General features: G+C 39.7%; 1 protein-coding gene across 1 annotated transcript in view; it reads right to left on the bottom strand.

Annotated features, from left to right (window-relative positions):
• The window catches only part of NIPAL2 (NIPA like domain containing 2), an 85114-nt gene that overhangs the window by 6638 nt on the left and 57082 nt on the right, over positions 1–21394 (bottom strand). Inside the window, exons 6-9 of the mRNA XM_086695164.1 lie at positions 19639–19760; positions 12618–12714; positions 5181–5316; positions 3208–3296 (exon numbers count right to left, since the gene is read on the bottom strand). Of these exons, the coding sequence (XP_086551290.1) occupies positions 3208–3296; positions 5181–5316; positions 12618–12714; positions 19639–19760 (444 nt within the window). The remainder of the gene's footprint in view (positions 1–3207; positions 3297–5180; positions 5317–12617; positions 12715–19638; positions 19761–21394) is intronic.

The following is a 21394-nucleotide window of genomic DNA, read 5'->3' as shown; positions in this document are numbered from 1 at the left end:
TGCTTGTTTGTTTATTTGTTTAGAGAGCTCGCACATGTGCAGATGGGGGGAGGGAGAGGCGGGTGGAGAGAATCCCAAGCAGGTTCCACGCTGTCAGTGCAGAGCCTGATGCAGGGCTCGATCTCACAAACTGTGAGATCATGACCTGGGCTGAAATCAAGAGTTGGTTGCTGAACTGACTGAGCTACTCAGGCACCCCAGGATTTTTCTTGTTACTGCTGCTTAACGCAGAATTTCTGCTTCAAAGAGTAGAAACATCTTTTTTAAAATCCATAGTAAAATACAAATGACAAAAAGTTCACCATCATAACCATTTTTAAGTTTGTAGTTGTGTTAAGTATATTCACATTATTGTACACCTAACGTCCAGACCCCTCTCACCTTGCAAAACTGGAAGTCTCTACCCATTATATGACACGTCCCCATTTCCCCCTCCTCTAGCCTCTAACAATCACCATGCTACTTTCCGTACCTGTAAGTTTGACTACTCCGATACCTAATATAGGTGGGATCATACAGCATTTGTCTTTTTGTGACTGGCTTATCTCATAATGTCCTCAAGGTTCATCCATGTTGTAGCATGTCTCAGCATGTCCTACCTTTTTAAGGCTGGATAATAATATTTCATTGTATGACATACTATTCCACTCATCTGTTGATGGACATTTGAGTTTCTTCCACCTTTTGGCTGTTGTGAATAATGCTGCTGTAATCCAAGCATACAAATATCTGTTCAAGTCCCTGCTTTCAATTCTTTTGGATATGGACCTAGAGGTGGAATTTCTGGACTGTATGGTAATTCTATGTTTAATTTTTTGAGGAATAGTGTTTTCCAGAGTGGCTACTCCATTTTATATCCCCATCAACAATGCACAGAGTTCAAATTTTTCCACATCCTCACTGACACTTGTTAATTCTTTTTTCTTTTTTCTTTTTTGCTAGTAGCCATCCTAATGGGTAAAAGGTGGTGTGTCCTTGTGGTTTTGATTTACATTTCCCTAATGATTAGTGATGTTGAGCATCTTCTCGTGTGCTTATTGGTCATTCATACATCTTCTTTGGAGAAATGTCTGTTCAAGTCCTTTGCCCATTTTTAAATTGGGTTATTTTTGTTGTTGTTGTTGTTAAGTTGTGGGATCAAAGATTAGAAACATTTTTAAGGCTCTTGATGAAGACAATGAAACCCAGTTCTCGGAGGGTAGTGCCATGCTACCCAACTCCATGAGAGTGCCAGTAATACTGCAGCCTTCTTGGTGTTAGTTATTGCGATAAAAAGAACAAAACAAAAACTTCACTAGTTCGTAGGCAAAATATGATATCACATTGTAATTTTAAGCTAGACTTTTTGATGGGGGCAAAAAAGGAAAATTAGTCAAGAAGCTTCATCTCCATTCCATACTTCAGTAATAGCAGATGAACCATTATCACTTCCAGAAAGTTCCAGCCTCTCTGACTCATCAATTACTTGGCGTGCTAAATATTGAGATTCCAGCCCTGTTGGTCCTACTACAGAAATGTTCTTTTCAAGGGAAGTACATTTTTTACACGTCTTTACAACATTAACTATTAGGCTGTATGTCATGCCTGTACCTCTTTTGGGGCCCTATTATTTTTGTTTCTAACAATTCTAGGGCACACTAATGTGCCATCTTTTCATACTTTCTTTTGTCAGCAAGCATAAAATTCTAAAAAAAAAAATCAGATGTCTTGGTATATGATCTTTCTCTTTAAACGTAAGGTTCAGTTTTGGGAAATAAAAAATGCATCGATTACTTTTAGAAACTGCCCACTGGCAGTCACATTGCCATGAAATAAGAAAGGTGTGTCAATTAGGAAACATAATCCCTAATTGCTTCCAAAATACATAAACTTTGCTTTGGGAAATGAACTTCCAATATAAGAAGGTAGTAAATATATCCAACAAGCCAATAAACTAGGGCATAACAGTACTAACCTTAGGAGTGATATACTGGAATCTATTATATTTTGGTTTGGACCAAGTTTCAAATTTATGCTTTTTTTTTTTTTTTGATCTCTTCTTTTTTTTTAAAATTTAATTTATTTTTTAAATTTACATCCAAGTTAGTTAGCATACAGTGCAACAATGATTTCAGGAGTAGATTCCTTCATGCCCCTTACCCATTTAGCCCACCCCTCCTCCCACAACCCCTCCAGTAACCCTCTGTTTGTTTTCCATATTTAAGAGTCTCTTACGTTTTTGTCTCCCTCACTGTTTTTATATTGTTTTTGCTTCCCTTCCCTTATATTCATCTGTCTTGTATCTTAAAGTCCTCATATGAGTGAAGTCAAATTTATGCTTAAAAAAAAAATGCTATTGTGTCTCACATATATATGTTTCTGAATTGTCAATAAATACAAAAGGACTGTAATAGTAGAAAAATAGAGGCCAGAGCAGTGAAGATAGTAGCTTCTATTCTCATCTGCCTGCCTTTCCCTGGAACACTGGATTCAGTTTTGGACCCCAGTCTTTGATCTAGGTGATCAGTGGTAAGGGGCAAGGAAGGAGGAGTTAATGGAAAGAGGAATGTTTGGCCCAGAGACAAGACACAAGAGGACCCTTCAGCTGCTTTGATTATCAGAAGGGCTGGCAAGGAGGGGCGCCTGGGTGGCTCAGTTGGACTTCGGCTCAGGTCATGATCTCGCGGTCTGCGAGTTCGAGCCCCGTGTCGGGCTCTGTGCTGACAGCTCAGGGCCTGGAGCCTGCTTCAGATTCTGTGTCTCCCTCTCTCTCTGACCCTCCCCCGCTTGTGCTCTCTCTCTCTCTCTCTCTCTCTGTCAAAAATAAACATTAAAAAAAAATTAAAAGAAGGGCTGGCAAGGAGAAGACTCCAGAAAGCAGAACTAAGATGAGAGTCTTGAATTTACAGGGAGGCTAGTTTCAACCCCACTATAAGGAAACACTTTCTAATAATTAGAGCACTCCAAATAATTAGGGGGATCCAAAACAGGACCGAGCTGTCTCGGGAGACAGAGAGCACTGGGAAGCCTTCCCACAAAGCAGAATAACCTGTCTGCGAGGATGTTATGGAGCAAATTCAGATCCGGGTGGAGGTGAGCAGGGTATGATACCGGCTACATAGGTCCTTTTAACTGAAGATTGCTTGGCTGTCTTGTTTACTCCGAGAGAAACTTTATTTATGCTTCTGTGGGGGTCGAATCACCCGAGCAGAGAAAACCCAAGCTCACCTGCGATAATGGCGCTGGTCGTGAAGAAAACATGGTTAATGGGCACCACCATCGCTGTGTTGTAGAGCTTCGTGGCATGATTCAGGAACCTAGAGCAGAAGGCACTTACTGAAGCTCTGGCTTTAAGAGACGTTCAGCAACAAGTTAACAGTAACCTCAAGAAATGCATGTCCTTAAGCTACAACTACAAAGGGAAAGGAAGTGCAGTAAAAGGGCATTTCCAATCAGCAGTCATAGCTTATATGCATCTGATGTATGAGATCAGATGTCAGGTTTTATGGTCTGTTTAAACCAACAACAGTAACAATGAAAAGCAATTAATCATATTCTGAGGCCACAGAAGTTTGAGTTGGAAGTGAGTCAAGCTGCTGGACCAGTATCACACTGGAGCTGATTCATTAGGATAGACCCTAGAATCTGTTAAATATCATATCTGGGGAATAGTGTAGCTATCCATTGACATGCCACATGCCAAGAAGGAAGATGGAGAAGTAAAGGAATGTTTAATGTTTCAAAAACAATGCTCCGTGCTCCAGCTGCACAGCACATGTGGGGAGCTCAGTTTCGCACTCTGGCCACCAGCGCGACTCAGGTTCCCACAGTGAAGCCGTGCTGCCCTGTCATTGACGTCAACTGAGCAATTTTAAAAAGCACTGACGTTTAGGTCCTGTCTTAGCACAATTAAAAAGAAATGCTTTGTGGGTAGATCCCAGGTGTGCCTGAGCACATGTGTGTGTACATGCATGCATGTATATGTGTGTGTGTATATGTACCTATCTATGAACAAACAAGACCACTCCTCAGGCGGTTTTGATGGGTGGCCAGTTCTACAGTTCTAGTGCATTCACGGGGCACCAGTGTGGAAGAGGCAGGGACTGGGACAAGGGTGGTGGGAATGCAGGGTGCCTTGGGTTGGACCTGCCTCTTAAATTCATAAAGCTGAGTTTAAAGATAACGATGCTAATCACCAAATTCCAAAAAGATGTTATAGCCATGCTGATGAATTCGGAAGAAGAAAGGGAGATGAAACAAAGTGGCAAGTCTCAAGCATTAGAAACACACTCATTCTCATAAGGAAATGACAAATGAAACAGTGACAAAACACTGGGTTTTTCCAGTCACTCTCCACCTTCTTTGCAACAGGCCCATGTCCGACCCAGAACTATTAGGCTTTGCTGCTAGCATCTATGGAGGGAACTCTTCCCTAAACTCTTCCCAAGTTTAGGCCCTGATTTCCCAGCTGGCTCCGGGATGGAGCTTTTGCACAGCATTTTGGGATAAACAGAAAACTTCCTGGCTGGCTAAAGACAGCCTCGCAGGCAAAGGCATAATCATGATGTGAAACGGAGGGGAAGTGACTGGAGCAGAAGGAGGTGGCGGAGGGTGGGGGGGAGAGAAGAACAGAAATTTAAAATGTTCCATGTCACCACTCTTAGGCCCCAAGAGAAACATAAAACAATCATTCCGCGATCCCATGGGTACAAAGAAAATTCTGGCCAAGGATGCAAAGTTCTGGGGAAAGGATTTCCCTCCCGGCCAAACGTCTGGTTTTGTCCATCCCTGGGCAATTAATGAGCATGAGCTAAGAATGAAGGTGAAGGGTTCATGTATTTCCTATATTTAGAATGAAATCCTGGATGTGGACCTTCCCCTTTGATTTATTGCTAATGACAACCTGCGTACGATGGATATTAATTACAAGCGGAAGAGCATCAGGAAAGTATCAAAGTGCACTTAGCTAGATTGCGGCCATACTTTAGAACTCACAAGACATGAAGGCAAAGCTTAGCAAAAACTTATTATTGGACGCGAAGGAGAAAGCAAGGCGTGCTGGCTGAGGACAAGCTGAAGGCCCTTCACCCTCAGAAATCAGTTACACCTCATTTTAATTATCCACGGATGCCAATAAAGATTAATGCTCAGAGAAGCACGGGAATGTTGAAAGATTAGTGAATAGGTAGAAGCTAACTTACTTGACTTGGAAAACACAAGACGCTATCATGATGACAAACATGATATAGAAGATGGGATAAGTTAGTTGCATTTTATCCGTCACAGAAAAAGTGATCATGCCTGAGACTGCTTTTACTGAAATGACAGTCAACGAGGCTGAAAAAGAAAACAGGAGACACAAATAAAATACATTTTTGAGACAGAATTACCAACAAATATCTGAAGCTTACACAGTAGAGTGGTCAATACTCCAGTCACGCTTTCAGGACGCAGGCTCGTGAGAGGCGGGGGTAGGACGTGGCTCCGGACAAGGGGTAGCCCGGCCGCTCAAGCCGCGCGGCACTTTGAATTTGCCTAAATCAGCTAAAGATCTGCTACGCGACTGGGTGCTTTTTATCTTGGGAGCAAGATGCTTATTTTCCAGCCCTCACTGCTGAAAGGATGTCGCAGAGGTTATAATTACTAGGAGATGGGAGAGGAGAAAACAATGAAGGTGGGGGAGAGAAGCAAAGTCAGACGGTCCATGTGACGTGAGTGGGAAAATAACTATTAAACGATACTGAAAAATCGAAAGCCAAATAGATGAGAAAACTGGCGAGTGGAAAGCGACTCCCTCTGTGAGTTTACTAAGAATTGTACTGAGTCTATGTCTGAGCCTTTTTGTTCATAAATGTCTAGAAGTCTCATGAAAAAAAAATTTTTTTGAAGACAGTAATAGGAAGCAGGACCAGAGCTGAGTATCCATCTCTCAGAGTCAACCATAAATCTAAGGGTCACATAAGCACTTTCTATTTATACTCTTATGCTAAAGAGGAACCTGGCCTTAGGCAAACCAATTTTTCATAGGTTCCCAACAGCAATGAAGAAGTGACTTGATAAGGTTATAATATGAAAGCAATGAGGCATTTTCTAGAAACACCATGTCTCTGTAGGAAGAAAATAGCGTTTTCTTTTGGTTTTAGGTTGCTTAAATTTAATGTCGCATCTAATTCCGTAACTAAGCTGAAACCTACAGAAAGTGAAAAAAATCATTTTTACGTGAAATCAAATAACTCTAAGTCAAAGGCAATGCGAACAAGAAACATTTTCTTTGTGCTGTTGGTCTACCTGGTCATGATATATCTGAGCTTTATCCCTTTTAGCTTTTGAAAAGGCATTATATATAGAGAATGTTTAAAATAGCAGCTGATGGCCAACCAGGGAAAGCCTCCCATAACCTCCTTTTCCAAAAACTGAAAATATACTTCAACTTGAAGAGTACCAGGGCACACTTCCAAATCAGGCATTTTCCTTTCCACTAAAAATCGTAGCAGAGAACAGGTGACAAATTCTAAAAACAAACCCCCAATCTGAACAAAGAGGCCCTTACAACTGGGTCCCTCTTCATCTTTAAATAGCTTTTGACCTGATCATCTTACATGTTTTCTACCGATTATGACAATAGTCCTATCTCAGCTAATCTAGGAATTTTATCTGCAGTGATGTGCGCCACTTGATGGTTTAAGTTTGTAAGGTTAGCTCTTGAGGGACCTTGATTTCCTCTTCAAAATTTTGCTTGAAATTAGAGTACAATGTGGTTATGGCCTTGTGGTCTGAACAACCAGGTTTCCCAAAGGGATCATTAATGGGGAAGGAGTTGAACACACTATTCCATTAGCCTCAGAACCTCAGGATTGCAAAGGCCCTTCAAGGTCATCTAATGCAACTACCATCTGATGTTAAATTATACTTGACCGCAAAACAAAAACAAAACTAGACTTTTTATTAAATAGCTAAACCAACTATTGGTTTGCTAATATAATCACTGTATTTCCAAAGCATGTACAATCACCAACCAATTAATCACTCTTTATTGTAACTCTGCAAGTTATTTCTAGGCTGGTGACAAGTACTTCTGTTTTATTTTTGGGTGGGAATGTGGTTGGTGAGGACAGGTGAAAATACAAAATTTAATATGCTATCATTCTAATGTATACATAAAAAATATAAAGTGCTTATATATTTTCTCTTTTTATATACAGAAAAAAAAAAAGCTAGGAAAAAATGCCAGAAGAAACAACGTCAAGATCCTATTGGTAGTTATCTCTAGGCACTGGGATTATGAAGAGCCTTTAAACTCATTTTTTAAAACTATAAAAGTTTATATGTTCCTTTAAGAAAATTTGGAAAAATGCAGAAAAGCCTGGAAAGAAAAATGAAAATCACCTGTAATCTCAACACTCATCCCCAAGTCATTTTTAACATTTGGGGATATTTCTTTGTAGCTATTTTCCTGTCTCTGGATATGAATACATTATAACATATGTATATACATATGTTATATATATATAACAAATAGTATATACTATTTAGGAACCTAGTTTCAACTGCCATCAAGTATTTTCTATGCCATTAAATATTCTTCTGAGCATGATTTTCATCAGCTGTGAAGTATGCCTTTGCATGAATTATACTTCATCTTGGTAATTCCCTATTTTTTGCATATTTAGGTTATTTAGGTACATCCTTTTTTTCCCTGGAATTAAAAATGAGGTTGTGATGAATATCCCTGAACATATATCTTTGCAAAGCACTCTGCCAATTGCCCTAGGAAAATGAGCTATGGGGCGGGGGAGCGGGGTGGGGCTCTGGTGACAGATGCTGTTCTTCTGAAATATACTGGCAAGCTGCCTTCTACAGACTATCAGTCACATTCCCATAGTACTGTGAGGCAGTGCTCAGTTACATGGATTTTTACCTTTTTCTTGATGGCCCTCTCTGTTTTTCTTATTTCTCAACAATAGACATGTATTACTTTCGTCATCACAGTGGTACTGCTTTTGCCTGACATAGCTGACCTGTGTTTGAAATCTGGCCTTCTCGGTTTCCTCCGACTTCATCAACTGTTCCTTCCAGAGACTTTCCCAAATTGCTACGAATGTCTCCTTATTAGAGCCACAAATATTTCACTTATTAATTTGGCTTCCATAATCTGAGTATGCTAAGCATAGAGAAGGACTTCCTAGCTTTCTCAGCTTCCTGATCAGTTGAAAGCATCTTTTTAAAAAAATTTTATTTATTTATTTTGAGAGAGAGAGCGGGAGAGGGGCAGAGAGAGAGGGAGAGACCGAGACTCTCAAGTAGGTTCGGTACCATCAGTGTGGAACCTGATGTGGGTCTCGAACCCACAAACCGTGAGACCATGACCTGAGCTGAAACCAAGAGTCGGACGCTTAACCAACTGAGCCACCCAGGTGCCCCTAGTTGGAAGTATTCGGTTGGGAGTTTTAAGACTTAAGAAAGACTGCAGCCACAGGCCTGGGGAGCCCCTCACCAGAAGCCAGTTTCCTTTCTTCCTGGTTGCCCTCACTTTCTATTTTCTTTTTAGTTCATTTTTTTTTATCTATCACATAAACAATATTAACAATAAAGTAAAAACAAATCCACCTGCATACTACTGTTACCTCTCACTCATCTCCAGCGTCTGCTTCATGCGCCCTTTTAATCACAACGAAGGTAGGTACCATGTTGTGTGCTACATTTTCCATTTAATTTGACACTATAACTATTTTTCAAAGCTGCTACATGGTTTCCATAATCATTTTTTCTTGTAGAAGTCATTAGTGATCATTGTAAAATGCCTAACCAGCACAGGTAAGTATAAAGGGAAGAGTGGGCAATCTTTTTCTCATTTCTTAGTATGATGACAGCACTTGTGCTATTTCTCCAGCATGTAGGCTTCAGCTTTTGGTTTAAGAGAAATATATTTTTCCAATTTCACAGAAACAGAGACTAGAATGGTGGTTCTGAGGGGCAGGGAGTAGGGGGAAGGGAGTGATGTAGGTCAAAGGGTCTAAATGTTTAGTTTAAGAACAGTAAATTCTGAGGATCTAAGACACAGCATGGTGACTACAGTTAATAATGCGGTATTGTATACTTCAGAGTTGCTCAGAGATCTTAAGCATTCTCATTACACACACACACACACACACACACACACACACACACAGTTCACTATGTTAACTATAGGGGGTGATAAATGCGTTCATTATCATGAGCTCGGTAATCATTCTGTGATGTATATGCGCATCAAATTACCACGTGGCATACTTAAATACATACACTCTATGTGTCAATAATTTCCCAATAAAGTGAAAATTATTAAAAAGAGAGAAATATGTTTTTAACACAGATATCTTTCTATTCTGATTACATTTCAAATTCTTTATTAGGAACGGATATTAAATTTTAACATGTCTTTTCAGCATCTGGATATTTACATGATATTTCCCTTTTTGAGCCATTAACATGATGAACTATATCAATGGATTTCTTTTTTTTTTTTTAAATGTGTATTTATTTTTGAGACAGAGAGAGACGGAGCATGAACAGGGGAGGGTCAGAGAGAGAGGGAGACACAGAATCCAAGGCAGGCTCCAGGCTCTGAGCTGTCAGCACAGAGCCTGATGCGGGGCTTGAACTCACGGATGGTGAGATCATGACCTGAGCTGAAGTCCGACGCTAACTGACTAAGCCACCCAGGCGCCCCATATCAATGGATTTCTTAAAGAACCATGCTTTCATTCCCATAATTAATTTAGTTAATTCAAATGTTTTCTCTGTGCTCACCGTCCTCAGTTCTAGGTAATTATATACAGTGTAACTAGAACAGACATGGCTGTGTCCTCATAGAACTGATTAGGTGGAGAAGATGAGCAATATCAGAATGTAAATATGTAAGTAGGATATGTAAGTATAAATTGTAAGCGTTACAGAGAAAAAGAACCGGTTTCATTAAGACCACTTGGTCATGAAGTATGTCGGGTTTTTTTTTTTTTTCTGGATTCTACTTGCTAATTTTTTGAGACTTTTACATTAATATTGAGTGGGGAAATTAGTACAGGGTATTCTTACTGTGTGCTACTTGGGATCAGTATTGATAATCATTATGTAAACAAAACGGGAAAGCTTTCTTATGTCCTCAAATAGTGTGAACAACAACAACAACAAAACAGAATCTGTTTCTTAAAGATTTAACCTTCTAGGTTGAAAGTAAAGATGGGGGGTGGGAGGGAGGGGAGGGTGGGTGATGGGTATTGAAGAGGGCATCTTTTGGGATGAGCACTGGGTGTTGTATGGAAACTAATTTGACAATGAATTTCATATAATAAAAAAAAAAGAAAGTCAAGTATGTAGGCCTGGTTCTTTTCAGGATGTAGCATTTTAAACCGTTCTTCCATGTCCTCCATATCTATTTTCCTTTAAAAAATAATCAATTTAATCAAATTTTCATCTTTGTTGTCGCTTTTATTTCTAATTTTGTATATTTGAGATTTTTCCTTTTTTTTTTGTCTTATGAAGGATATATTTTAATGTCTTTTAAGAATAGATTCTTGGGTTTATTTATCAATCCATTGTTTTTCTGTGCTTTATTTCATTAATTTTTACCTTTATTAATCACTCCTTTCTGCTTGCTTCAGCTTTATTTCAGTGTTTTTTTCCCTCCCGTTTTGAGCTGAGTGCTTGACTTACATTTAATGTAATGAATTTCCTTCTGAATACAGCATTAGTCATAAACTACAGGTTTAATACTAAGTGTTTTCATAATAATTTAAAAATATATGCTGCAATGAAAGCTTGGTTTCTACTTGGGCCCAGCTGCAGTTTAAAAGTAGTGTCAGCATTTCCAGATGTTACAGTTTTACTGGTTTCTGTTATTTTTGTTATTATTTTCTGTTTTTATTTCACTGTGATCTGAGAATGTGGTCCATACTTCAACTTCCTGGAATTTATCAAGGATTTCTTTGTGGGCAATTACACAATTAACTTCTGTAAATGTCACACAGGCACTTGAAGGCAGGTGTATGGTCTGTTTTCAGGATTTAGAGTTCAACGTTAGAGCAACGTTGAGGACTCATTCTTCTGTCCTTATAGATCTTTCTGTCTACCTACCTTCCATGAACTAAGAGAAGTCTTCTACTCCTCTCATATTTCTATTAACATCGTTTTCAAAAGAGCTGCTGCCTGAATCTCCTGAGGGCCCCTGGCCTTGGTGTCTCCCCCTCCCAACCCTCAATTCTGCTACGATGAGCAGCTAAATACTAATATGGGGCCTCCAGGAGCCTTTGCTTCTGCCTGGATTTTAACTTAGATAGTAATAGTATGCCCTTTTGCTTTCTTTTCCTTTCAGTCTGAGTTAACTTGTTTTAGATGACATTTATGTATGAAGTCAGAGTATTTCACAACCAGCAAGGGCCGGTTAGAAAGGTCACCATTTCTACAACTCTTGTGGAGCTAAACCAGAGAACTGTGGATGAATCCAATTTCAGAATCTTTGTTCAAAATCAATCTGGGAATTTTTCTGAAGCCCAATATGGGAATCTTTCTTTATTATTAGGTGAATTTACCCTATTTACATTTATGATCATAACTGCTATGTATGATCTTAATTCTGTTATCTTATTTTCCTATTTAAAATGTCCTTTATTTTCAATATTTTCCTATATAATGTGCATTTTATCTCTTAGTTGTTTGCTTTTGTTCTCCCTATCTGGCAATTTGGAAAGAAGCAACAATAAAGTTTTTCTTCTATTCTTTTCATCAACAGCATACCTGACTGTGGTATAAATTCATTTCTACAAGTAATTATCACAGGTACAATTCTTCCAATTCAAAGGAGAGAACTAGTTTGTGAAATGAAGATGGACAAATGAAACTCAGCCCCTCCTTAGCATGAAGGTTGCTGCCTGTCCCAGTGGTATAGGTATAATCTACAGAATCATAGCAAACAACACACGACGTATGGTTCATTTTATTGGCAAGGAAGAGGAAAAAAAAATTATAAATAACTTTTTAAAAGGCAATTTTCCAAGTGATTACTGAGAGCTCCTGAGAGAGTGTTGATTTATATGAAGATGTGTGTGTGTGTGTGTGTGTGTGTGTGCGTGTGTGTGTGTGTAAGAGAAGGGGAAAGGGCAGATTTAAAAATACACAGTGGGCTTACGGAACCATCAGTTTTCAAATCCTGGGGAAAAAAAGGAAATGGGTAGATAAACAATGAATGAAAGAAATGTTGTATTTAAGAAAATCACACTGCTTACATTTACATTTCATATTAGCTATATTTTGGTAAGTAATTCCTGATGAAAAAAGTTTCAATTGGGATCATTCTTTTGTTCCTCTTTTAATATTTTTCAATTACATCCTAAGAAACAAAATCCTCCAACTGTCAGAGAGCAAATAAAATTACTCAGAAGTAAAAACGCTGACATGTTTTTAAAGGAACTAAACAGACACCACTTGTAGATATGGATGTGCAAAATACAGTTTGCGTGATTGAGCCTGGGTTTCTTTCTGCAGATCAGAGTTGAAAAGTAGAAACAATGAGAAAGGAACAGAATGCTTAAGTGTTCTCCTTCAAACCTCTTTTCTCACTTAGCATGGTTAGATTGGAGAATGAGAGAACAGTACGTTCTTACCTAGAAGTGCCACCAGGCTTAGCAGGATCACCATGTGCTTCATTGCTTTTCTTTTATGGAAATAGAGGAGGGTGCAGAAAATTAATATTTCGAAAATCTAGAAGTGAAAAAGATGCAAAAGAGTAGAGTATCAATTATTTTACACACAGTCTTCTGAATGCCACATTTCTCTTTCTGGTTTTGCAACAGTTCGTTCCCCTGTGAGAATTGAGGGTGCCTGGCGTTCCTGAGGACAATTACAAACATATGCGGACAATATATGGAACTTCAGCCATCCAGACCCAGAGCTCTAACCTCACCTATATGCCAACGATGCCGAGATCGGCAACCCTGATCTCATTTACCCAACTATCTTCTAGACATCTCCACGCGTACATTTAATAGCATAGCACACAAACGCGGGCAGTAAATTCCTGAAGGCCTTCCTTCCCCACCTATCCCTCGTGGGGCCTTCACCCCTGCAATGAATGGCCTCACCACACACCTTTTGCACCAGCCAGCAACTCCTTCCTTTCCATCACTCCCTGCCGCCCTCTCTCTGACCACTGCAACAGCTTCCAATTCGTCTCGGATTCTACTCTTGCCTCTACAACCCAGCCATTCAGCGGCCAGAGGAATCATTTAAAAGCACAATTTGAATAATGAACTAGGTCATTCATAGAGAGTGTATATGATACATATATAAGGTATTTACATAATATGACAAGTAGTCATGTGCCCTGCACCTAGCCAGAGAAAAAGAACCTACCCATACTTTGAGGTCTCCTGTGCACCCCACCCCAATTGCACCCCCCTCCTCCTCGGCTCTCCCCAGCAACCACTACACTGAATTCTGTGTTTACTCTTCATTTTCTTTATGGTTTACCACCTTTCATGTGTCTCCCAACAGCGCCTTGTTTATTTTTGCACATGTCTGGACTTTATACATGTAGAATCATACTTGGTTTTGATTACTTGCTTTTTTCCCCCACTGTGCATTGTTTATGAGATTTATCCAGGATGATATATGTAATAGAATTATATATTATATCCAGTCATTCCTTTGCTTAAATCTCCTATGGTTTTCTATCACATTAGGAATAAAATCCTGGATGGCCCACTTCTGCCAGGCACAGATCCCCCACCCCCTGCCAGTTCTCTGCAATGCTCAGATTGCTCTGGCCTTTGCACTAACTGCACTAACTGCTGGAGTTGCCTGGAATACTCCTTCCCTGATCTCCCTACAATGGCTCCTTCTAGTCACTCTAGTCACCCAAAGGAGTCACTCAGCTTACACATCACTTCCTCCAAGATGTCTTCTCTGACTGCTCTAACAGAGCCACCCCTCATTTACTGTGGAGTGTAGAATATTTCCTGTTCATGCATTTGTATGTTTCTTGTCTGTCTCCCCAACTAGCACATCACTTCTATGAGAACAGGGGCTTTATCTGTCCTGTTTGCTACTGTCTTTCGTGCCTGGGCACAGTCGGTTACTCAATGAGTATTTATGGAATTAATGAATAAATTACACCTCAAATTTATTATGAACACCTTGCCAAAGACCAAGACTTAATGTCTAATAAACTGAGTGTTCAATAAATATTAATTGACTGAATGTCTAAAATTTTCCTGCCCATAAGAAAACTCTAATGTCACTTGGAGTTCTCAGTTTTATTTTTGTTTTCACTTTTTTCTTTTTTGAAGTCCTTAAGATAGCCTGATGCAAGTTATTTTTTTTCAAAGAGGTAGTATCCCTGGCCTGAAATCGTAAATATGAATGTTTACTTTTCTGACATAAAAACACCACCACTGGGGCGCCTGGGTGGCGCAGTCGGTTAAGCGTCCGACTTCAGCCAGGTCACGATCTCGCGGTCCGTGAGTTCGAGCCCCGCGTCAGGCGCTGGGCTGATGGCTCAGAGCCTGGAGCCTGTTTCCGATTCTGTGTCTCCCTCTCTCTCTGCCCCTCCCCCGTTCATGCTCTGTCTCTCTCTGTCCCAAAAATAAATAAACGTTGAAAAAAAAAATTAAAAAAAAAAAGAAAAAAGAAAAAAGAAAAAAAAAACACCACCACTAATTTTTTCCTTAAAAATTACTAGAGTTACGGACTTCAGTACATTCAGGACTATATTTTACTTATGGAGCCATCTCTAAATCAACATGAATCTCTACTGTTTCAGTTCAAGGTTTGCTTTTTTCTTTTTTTAATCCTCTGTGGGCATGGAAAGCAGCAAGACCATATCTTCCTCATTTAAAAACCTTTCATCTCATGTGGAAGATTAAGTCATCCCTCAGCTTTTTCCTGGTAAATTAAACCAATTACTTTAACTTTTTCTTAAAGGACTTTTTGCCAGGTCTTTAATTGAATCAAGCCATGCTACAAAGGCTATTAAACTCCTATCACTTTGTCTTCCCCCAAACTGCCATCACAACATGGGTTGGGTGTCCCCACCTCTGTGCAGCTCATCAATCGTTAGCAGAAATACCCCTGTCGGCTTCACTCCCCTCTCAACCACAGGCTTCCATTTCTCACACTGACATAAACAACTCACGGCAGCATTTGGGACCACTGTATTTGTTGCTGGAAAGAAGGTGGCTCAGCCTGCATTAATGCACAGAGTGTCTTAGCTAAATCTGTTAGCGGGAGGATTATTAATTGGGGGGAAGGGAGAAATGAGGGTAGTTATCAGTTCTAAATATCAAATATGACTTTCTTTCTTTCTTTCTTTCTTTCTTTCTTTCTTTCTTTCTTTCTTTCTTCCTTCCTTCCTTCCTTCCTTCCTTCCTTCCTTCCTTTCTTTCTTTCCTTTCTTTCTCTTCCAAATTCCATCTCTACGGTTAACACGAGCTCCTATGACTCACAGAATGGCTGTCACGTCATTGCCCTGCATTCTGCCTTGTGGCAAGAGGTCACGGAGCTCCCAGGAATAAAATATTCAAGCAGCATGAATTAATGTTCATTTTTTTTCCTAGCAACATTTCTCCCCCTCTCTGAAAATATCACTGTTAAAGCGGCTGTGATTTCTACAGGTTGCTGAGACCCAGGGAGAGGCTGCTTTGCTGCTTGCTGTCTCAGAGGTCAGAAATAATAACAGCACTTAACTGCAGGCTCACCACCCGCTCTACTTGTACCAATTCACTCAATCCTCACAACCTGAGGAAGCAGGCACTATTTTACAGATGAAGAAACCAAGGCTCAGAGGGGTTAAATGACGTAGGTCTGGTAGGCAGAATAATGGCCTCCCAAAGATGCCCATGTCCTAATCTCTGTAACTTGTGTGTATGTTACTTTACATGGCAGAGGGGCTTTGGAGATGCAATTAAGGCTATGGACCTTGAGATGGGGAGATTATCCTGGATTATCCAAGAGGGTTCAAAGTAATCATACGAGTCCTAAAAAGCAGAGAACCATCCCAGGCATGGTCAGAGAGAGATGGAACATGAGAAAGAACAGCGTCAAGGAAGGCTGGCGGCCTCTAGAAGGTGGAAAAGGCAAGGAAATGGATTCTCCTCCAGAGGCACAGGCAAGGAATATAACCCTGCCAATACCTTGATTTTAGCCCTGTGAGACCCGTGTTGGACTTCTGACCTTTAAAACTGTAAGATAATAAATCTGTATTGCTTTAAGTCACTAAGTCTGTGGCAATTCGTTATGGAAGTAATTGGAAGCTAACTTAGGTTCTGGTATCTGAAGTCCTTCCAGAAGAACAGAATCTTCAGGATGAGTTTTCTGAATTGACTCTGGGTTTTTCTGGATTGGTTCTCTCATCTAATTAGATTTAAAGGCACTCATCACCCTGTTTTTGGTGGTGAGGAGTACTGGCGGGCCATGGGATGATGTGACAAAAGAGATACAGGCTCCTGGGCCTTGTTTCTGAGGCTTCTACTTCACGCAAGCCTTAAACGTAACACGAACATGGACGTTCCATGGACATCCATCTGGTGCTGGTAAACACCCGAGACAGGGAGATGCTGTTAGCCAGCCTGGGATACAATTTTACAATCCTTTTTTGAGAAATGTACAGCTTATTCAGACTCTAAAATGCTTTCTTATTCATTTTAGTAGTTATTTGATCAGTCCTAAAAAGCAATTCAGGTACTGCATTTCTATTCAGTGTAATACAAGAGTAGCTAGATGAATGATCCTTCAAAGAATAGCCTTAATTGCTGTAATTATGATCTCTGCAGTCATGGTTTGCAGAAAAAGCATGGAAATCTCCATCTCTAAGGATTAAATATTAATTACCTCGATGTTTAAGCCAAACTTAAACATCGATGTCAGATTTAAGCCAAACTTCAGCTCAAGAGCTTAGCATGTAATTGGTAACATCTAGAGTCTTTAGAGAGGTAACATAAAATGGATTAAATTCCAAACTAAGATAATGTAGATATATTCCCTTTAGAGTCTAAAGCCAATAGTGTTATTAAAAAAATATTTTTTTAAGGTTTATTCAGTTTTCAGAGACAGAGACAGAGCGTGAGAGGGGGAGGGGCAGAGAGAGAGAGAGAGAGAGAGAGAGAGAGAGACATAGAATCTGAAGCAGCCTCCAGGCTCTGGGCCGTCAGCACAGAGCCTGACACGAGTTTCGAACTCACAGACCGTGAGAGGCGCTCCCCCATAGTGTTATTCAAATGTGACTTTATTAAAGATTTATTTTATGCTATCTTATAATATCTGGAATTAGTTACATTTTTGGATGACATTTACTTTCAAACATACTTTCATTATTTTATGGGAATATGGGTCTCTCCCAGGGCTGTAAAATTCCTGTTACAGGACTTCTTCTCTATACCCTGGATGTCCAGTCTGTTGAATGAACTAGTGAATAAATGAATGAATGAATTTAAGAGTTGACTTTGGAAAACAGCAAAATACAAGTAATGTCAGAGTTTCTTTTGTGGAAATAGAAGGTTTAAGAATGAGTAGTTTCGTTCTTTTAAATGTTTTCTCTGGTGTTAAAATAATATAAGACACGTCATCATCAAACACTGCTGCTTATTCCAAGAAATCAAACCTTGCTGCATATTTAATCTCCCAAGGATTCAACTCGGGCTATTCATTTTCTGGTCGCCGACTGGGTGACCCTTTTCTTACTGGATGAAGAATCTGTTTTGCCTGTAGGCAAATAATAATAATACGTTGGTAGGACTTCAAGTCTCAGCTATCATGAAAATGGATTTGATTGATAAAATCTGTGATTCTTAACGGGCTGGGTCTGCTGGACAAGCAGGAAGTTACAATGGGGCAGAGGAGAGACACAAAGAATGACAGACCTGAAGAAGGCTAATCTGCATTAGGCAGTCCAATCCTAAAGTCTGATGTACAGGGGAAGGGGAGCCTTCCAATATAAAAAGGAGGAGAGTTCAGGAGAGAAGACACTGAGTTCAATTTTTGAGACGTTACATTCGAGGAACCCATGACACGTCCAAGACAGGGATGAGCAATCAGTGGACAGATGAGAACACAGAACTGCAGCTCAGAAGACGCCTGGGAGAGAGATGTAGACTGGATTTAGAAGTCTTTCTAAAGGATGATGGGGGTTGTCAATGAGATCACACTAGAAAACCTTGGAAGAATATGTAGCATGAAGAGATCAAGAGTGGTTGGCATGAGAGAAGGATGCGCCCACAAAGAGTATTGGATGGCCTAGTCCGAGAGGAAGAGGAGAAATCGGGAAAATAAATTGAGAAAGCCACGGAAGAGAGGGGTTCAAGGAGAAGATGGTGGGTTATGAGTAAATGCTGCACAAGGTTCAAAAACAGCAGGACCAAAAAAGCAATTCCATTTGGCAATTTGTTGGGGGGGGGGCACGGATCTATCAGATGATAAAGAGTGAGGAGTGAATAGGAGTTGGGAAAGTAGAGGGGAGAGTAGAGTGGAAGGGAAATAGGACAGTTGATTGAAGAGTGTGTATGGATGAGGATTTAAAAACAAAAACAAAAACAGAGAAACCTAATTTGTTTAAGTAAAAGAAAGCAGTATAGAGGGAGACTAGAAAGAGATAACACCTGTAAGCATTTGTGTTCTGGTGGTCGGAATTATATATCAGAGATGGCGAGATATATAGAATTCCTGTCACAAAGATTAAGGACTGCCAGATAATAATGTAATATCACATAGTTCCCACGGTAATATCCTGGGTTACACTTAAAGCAAAGTTCACCAGTAAACATGTCCCTGCAAATGCCAATGGCACAGTTTTGAATAACAGGTATATGAAGTAGGGTCATACTATTTTACCTATTTCAATAGCAGAGGACTAGATCAGATAGTTTTTCAAAATCATTTCTGATGCTAAATATGTATGATTCTCTGTGCTTTGATTCTTCTTGTTGAATTCACAATTATTTTACTAATATAGTTCTCGGTTAAAGGTCACGTAGTCTATCCCAGTTTTCTTCTTACCACCTGCCCCTCCTGGAATACTCTTTTTCTTCAATATAAACTGACTTCTGAAACAAGTTACACATCAACCACCACAAGCACGTTCTCTCTATACTCACGGGGTACAGCCACTACATCAAATAAAGCATCCCAGTTAGTGGCTTCAAATTTCTGTATCAGCTCATTCCATTCTTTCTTTTACGCATCTCTCAGCATTATCCTTCTGCTGTCTACTTCTCCCCAGACAATCTGGTACATGTTCTCAGTGAACACTTTTTTGAAGAAAATATCTATCTTGAATTAAAGCCAATGAATTAAAATGTGTCTTCAGGTATTTCCCTTTGACCTGGGAAGAGAGGTTTTTGGGGTTTGTGTTTTTACTTTGAGTTGTCCTAAAACACATTGCTTTGGAATTTGTTGGATTAAATATTGTGGAAATTGTTCCAGTGACAGGTCAAGAATAGGATACTTGGGAAACTGGGGGTGCTCTATTGCTGATTTAGTGTTTCAAATACTTTGGTATTAGTCAAATATATTTATGGTTTAATGAGAGATTAATGTTGAGAGGCAAAGATTATATTCATTCTCTAACATCTGTAGGTACAAGTGGTCTAGATAATATAGTTTATGGGATAGTAAAAAATTTTTTTAAATTCTTACCACATAGATCAGGAACTGCCAGCCAACAAAGTAATACTGTACTGTTCTTGCAGAGATAGACTGAGTTCTATTTGGAGCAAAGTTCACCAATAAATAGGTTCCTGCAAATCCCAGTGTCATACCTTTAAATAAAATTGAAAAGACAAACCAAGTTGAAAAGGGATATTTAAGCCTTTTTGTCAATGCAAACATTACCTATAGACGGAGTACTGCTTGTAAAAATGCCTACAGCCCCTCCCTGTTAAAATACAATTCATCAAACCATCCCTAGATAGCATCCTGCATTCACATGATAGCATTATCTTTAAAAGGGGGATAAGGGCCAGGGAAAGGATGGGGTAGGACATGACTTCTGATTTTTCTTGTTGTTTCAGATGAATCCTTGCCTCCTCAGAAAACCTTTCCCCAAAGATGGGAAAGATCAGAACACGTGCATTTGGAGACATGAAAACACATCCAAGCTGGCTGTTTGTTTCCACATGGACCACTAAGAGAATGATAGATCCATCAGAGCCCAGAGAGTGGGGAAGTTCAACACCTGATGATCTACTCACTCATCTTTGCAGCTTGTACACACACACACACACACACACACACACACACACACACACACACACACGTGATTTTACACTTTGAAACTCTGGTAAAAGAGCACCTTAATCATTGCCATTTATTAGAGACCTTTTAACAGAAATGACAAAGGTGAATGCTGACTTTGCTGTAAGATTTATTTAATCCAATTTAGAATCTAGAATTCTAGGAGTAACTTAGTAAAATATCACATTATAAACCTATGTAAGCCATGTGTTACTGTCATGCCTTTCACATTACTTAAAATAATGGAGGAAACCTCATCAGAGAAATACAAATCAAAACCACACTGAGATACCACCTCATGCCAGTCAGAGTGGCCAAAATGAACAAATCAGGAGACTATAGATGCTGGAGAGGATGTGGAGAAACGGGAACCCTCTTGCACTGTTGGTGGGAATGCAAATTGGTGCAGCCACTCTGGAAAACTGTGGAGGTTCCTCAAAAAATTAAAAATAGACCTACCCTATGACCCAGCAATAGCACTGCTAGGAATTTACCCAAGGGATACAGGAATACTGATGCATAGGGGCACTTGTACCCCAATGTTTATAGCAGCACTCTCAACAATAGCCAAATTATGGAAAGAGCCTAAATGTCCATCAACTGATGAATGGATAAAAAAATTGTGGTTTACATACACAATGGAGTACTACGTGGCAATGAGAAAGAATGAAATATGGCCCTTTGTAGCAACATGGATGGAACTGGACAGTGTTATGCTAAGTGAAATAAGCCATACAGAGAAAGACAGATACCATATGTTTTCACTCTTATGTGGATCCTGAGAAGCTTAACAGAAGACCATGGGGTAGGGGAAGGGGAAAAAAAAGTTAGAGAGGGAGGAAGCCAAAACATAAGAGACTCTTAAAAACTGAGAATAAACTGAGCGTTGATGGGAGGTGGGAGGGAGGGGAAAGTGGGTGATGGGCATTGAGGAGGGCACCTGTTGGGGATGAGCACTGGGTATCGTATGGAAACCAATTTGACAATAAATTTCATATTAAAAAAATAATGGAGGAAAGAAATGTGTATGGGAAGAGGGGCCACATAAGGAGGAGTAGAGGGAGGCCTTGACCTTGCAAATAACACTGAAGACTACTTATTTATTAATAATCAGCAAAGAAAAATGATATAGGTAGCATTTTTCAGATAGCACCCTTGA

This window comes from Puma concolor, chromosome F2 (assembly GCF_028749965.1).
Source record: "Puma concolor isolate L17-30 chromosome F2, mPumCon1.1.hap2, whole genome shotgun sequence".
In the NCBI taxonomy this organism is placed as follows: Eukaryota; Metazoa; Chordata; class Mammalia; order Carnivora; family Felidae; genus Puma; species Puma concolor.
This window is presented reverse-complemented; position numbering and strand designations above follow the sequence as displayed.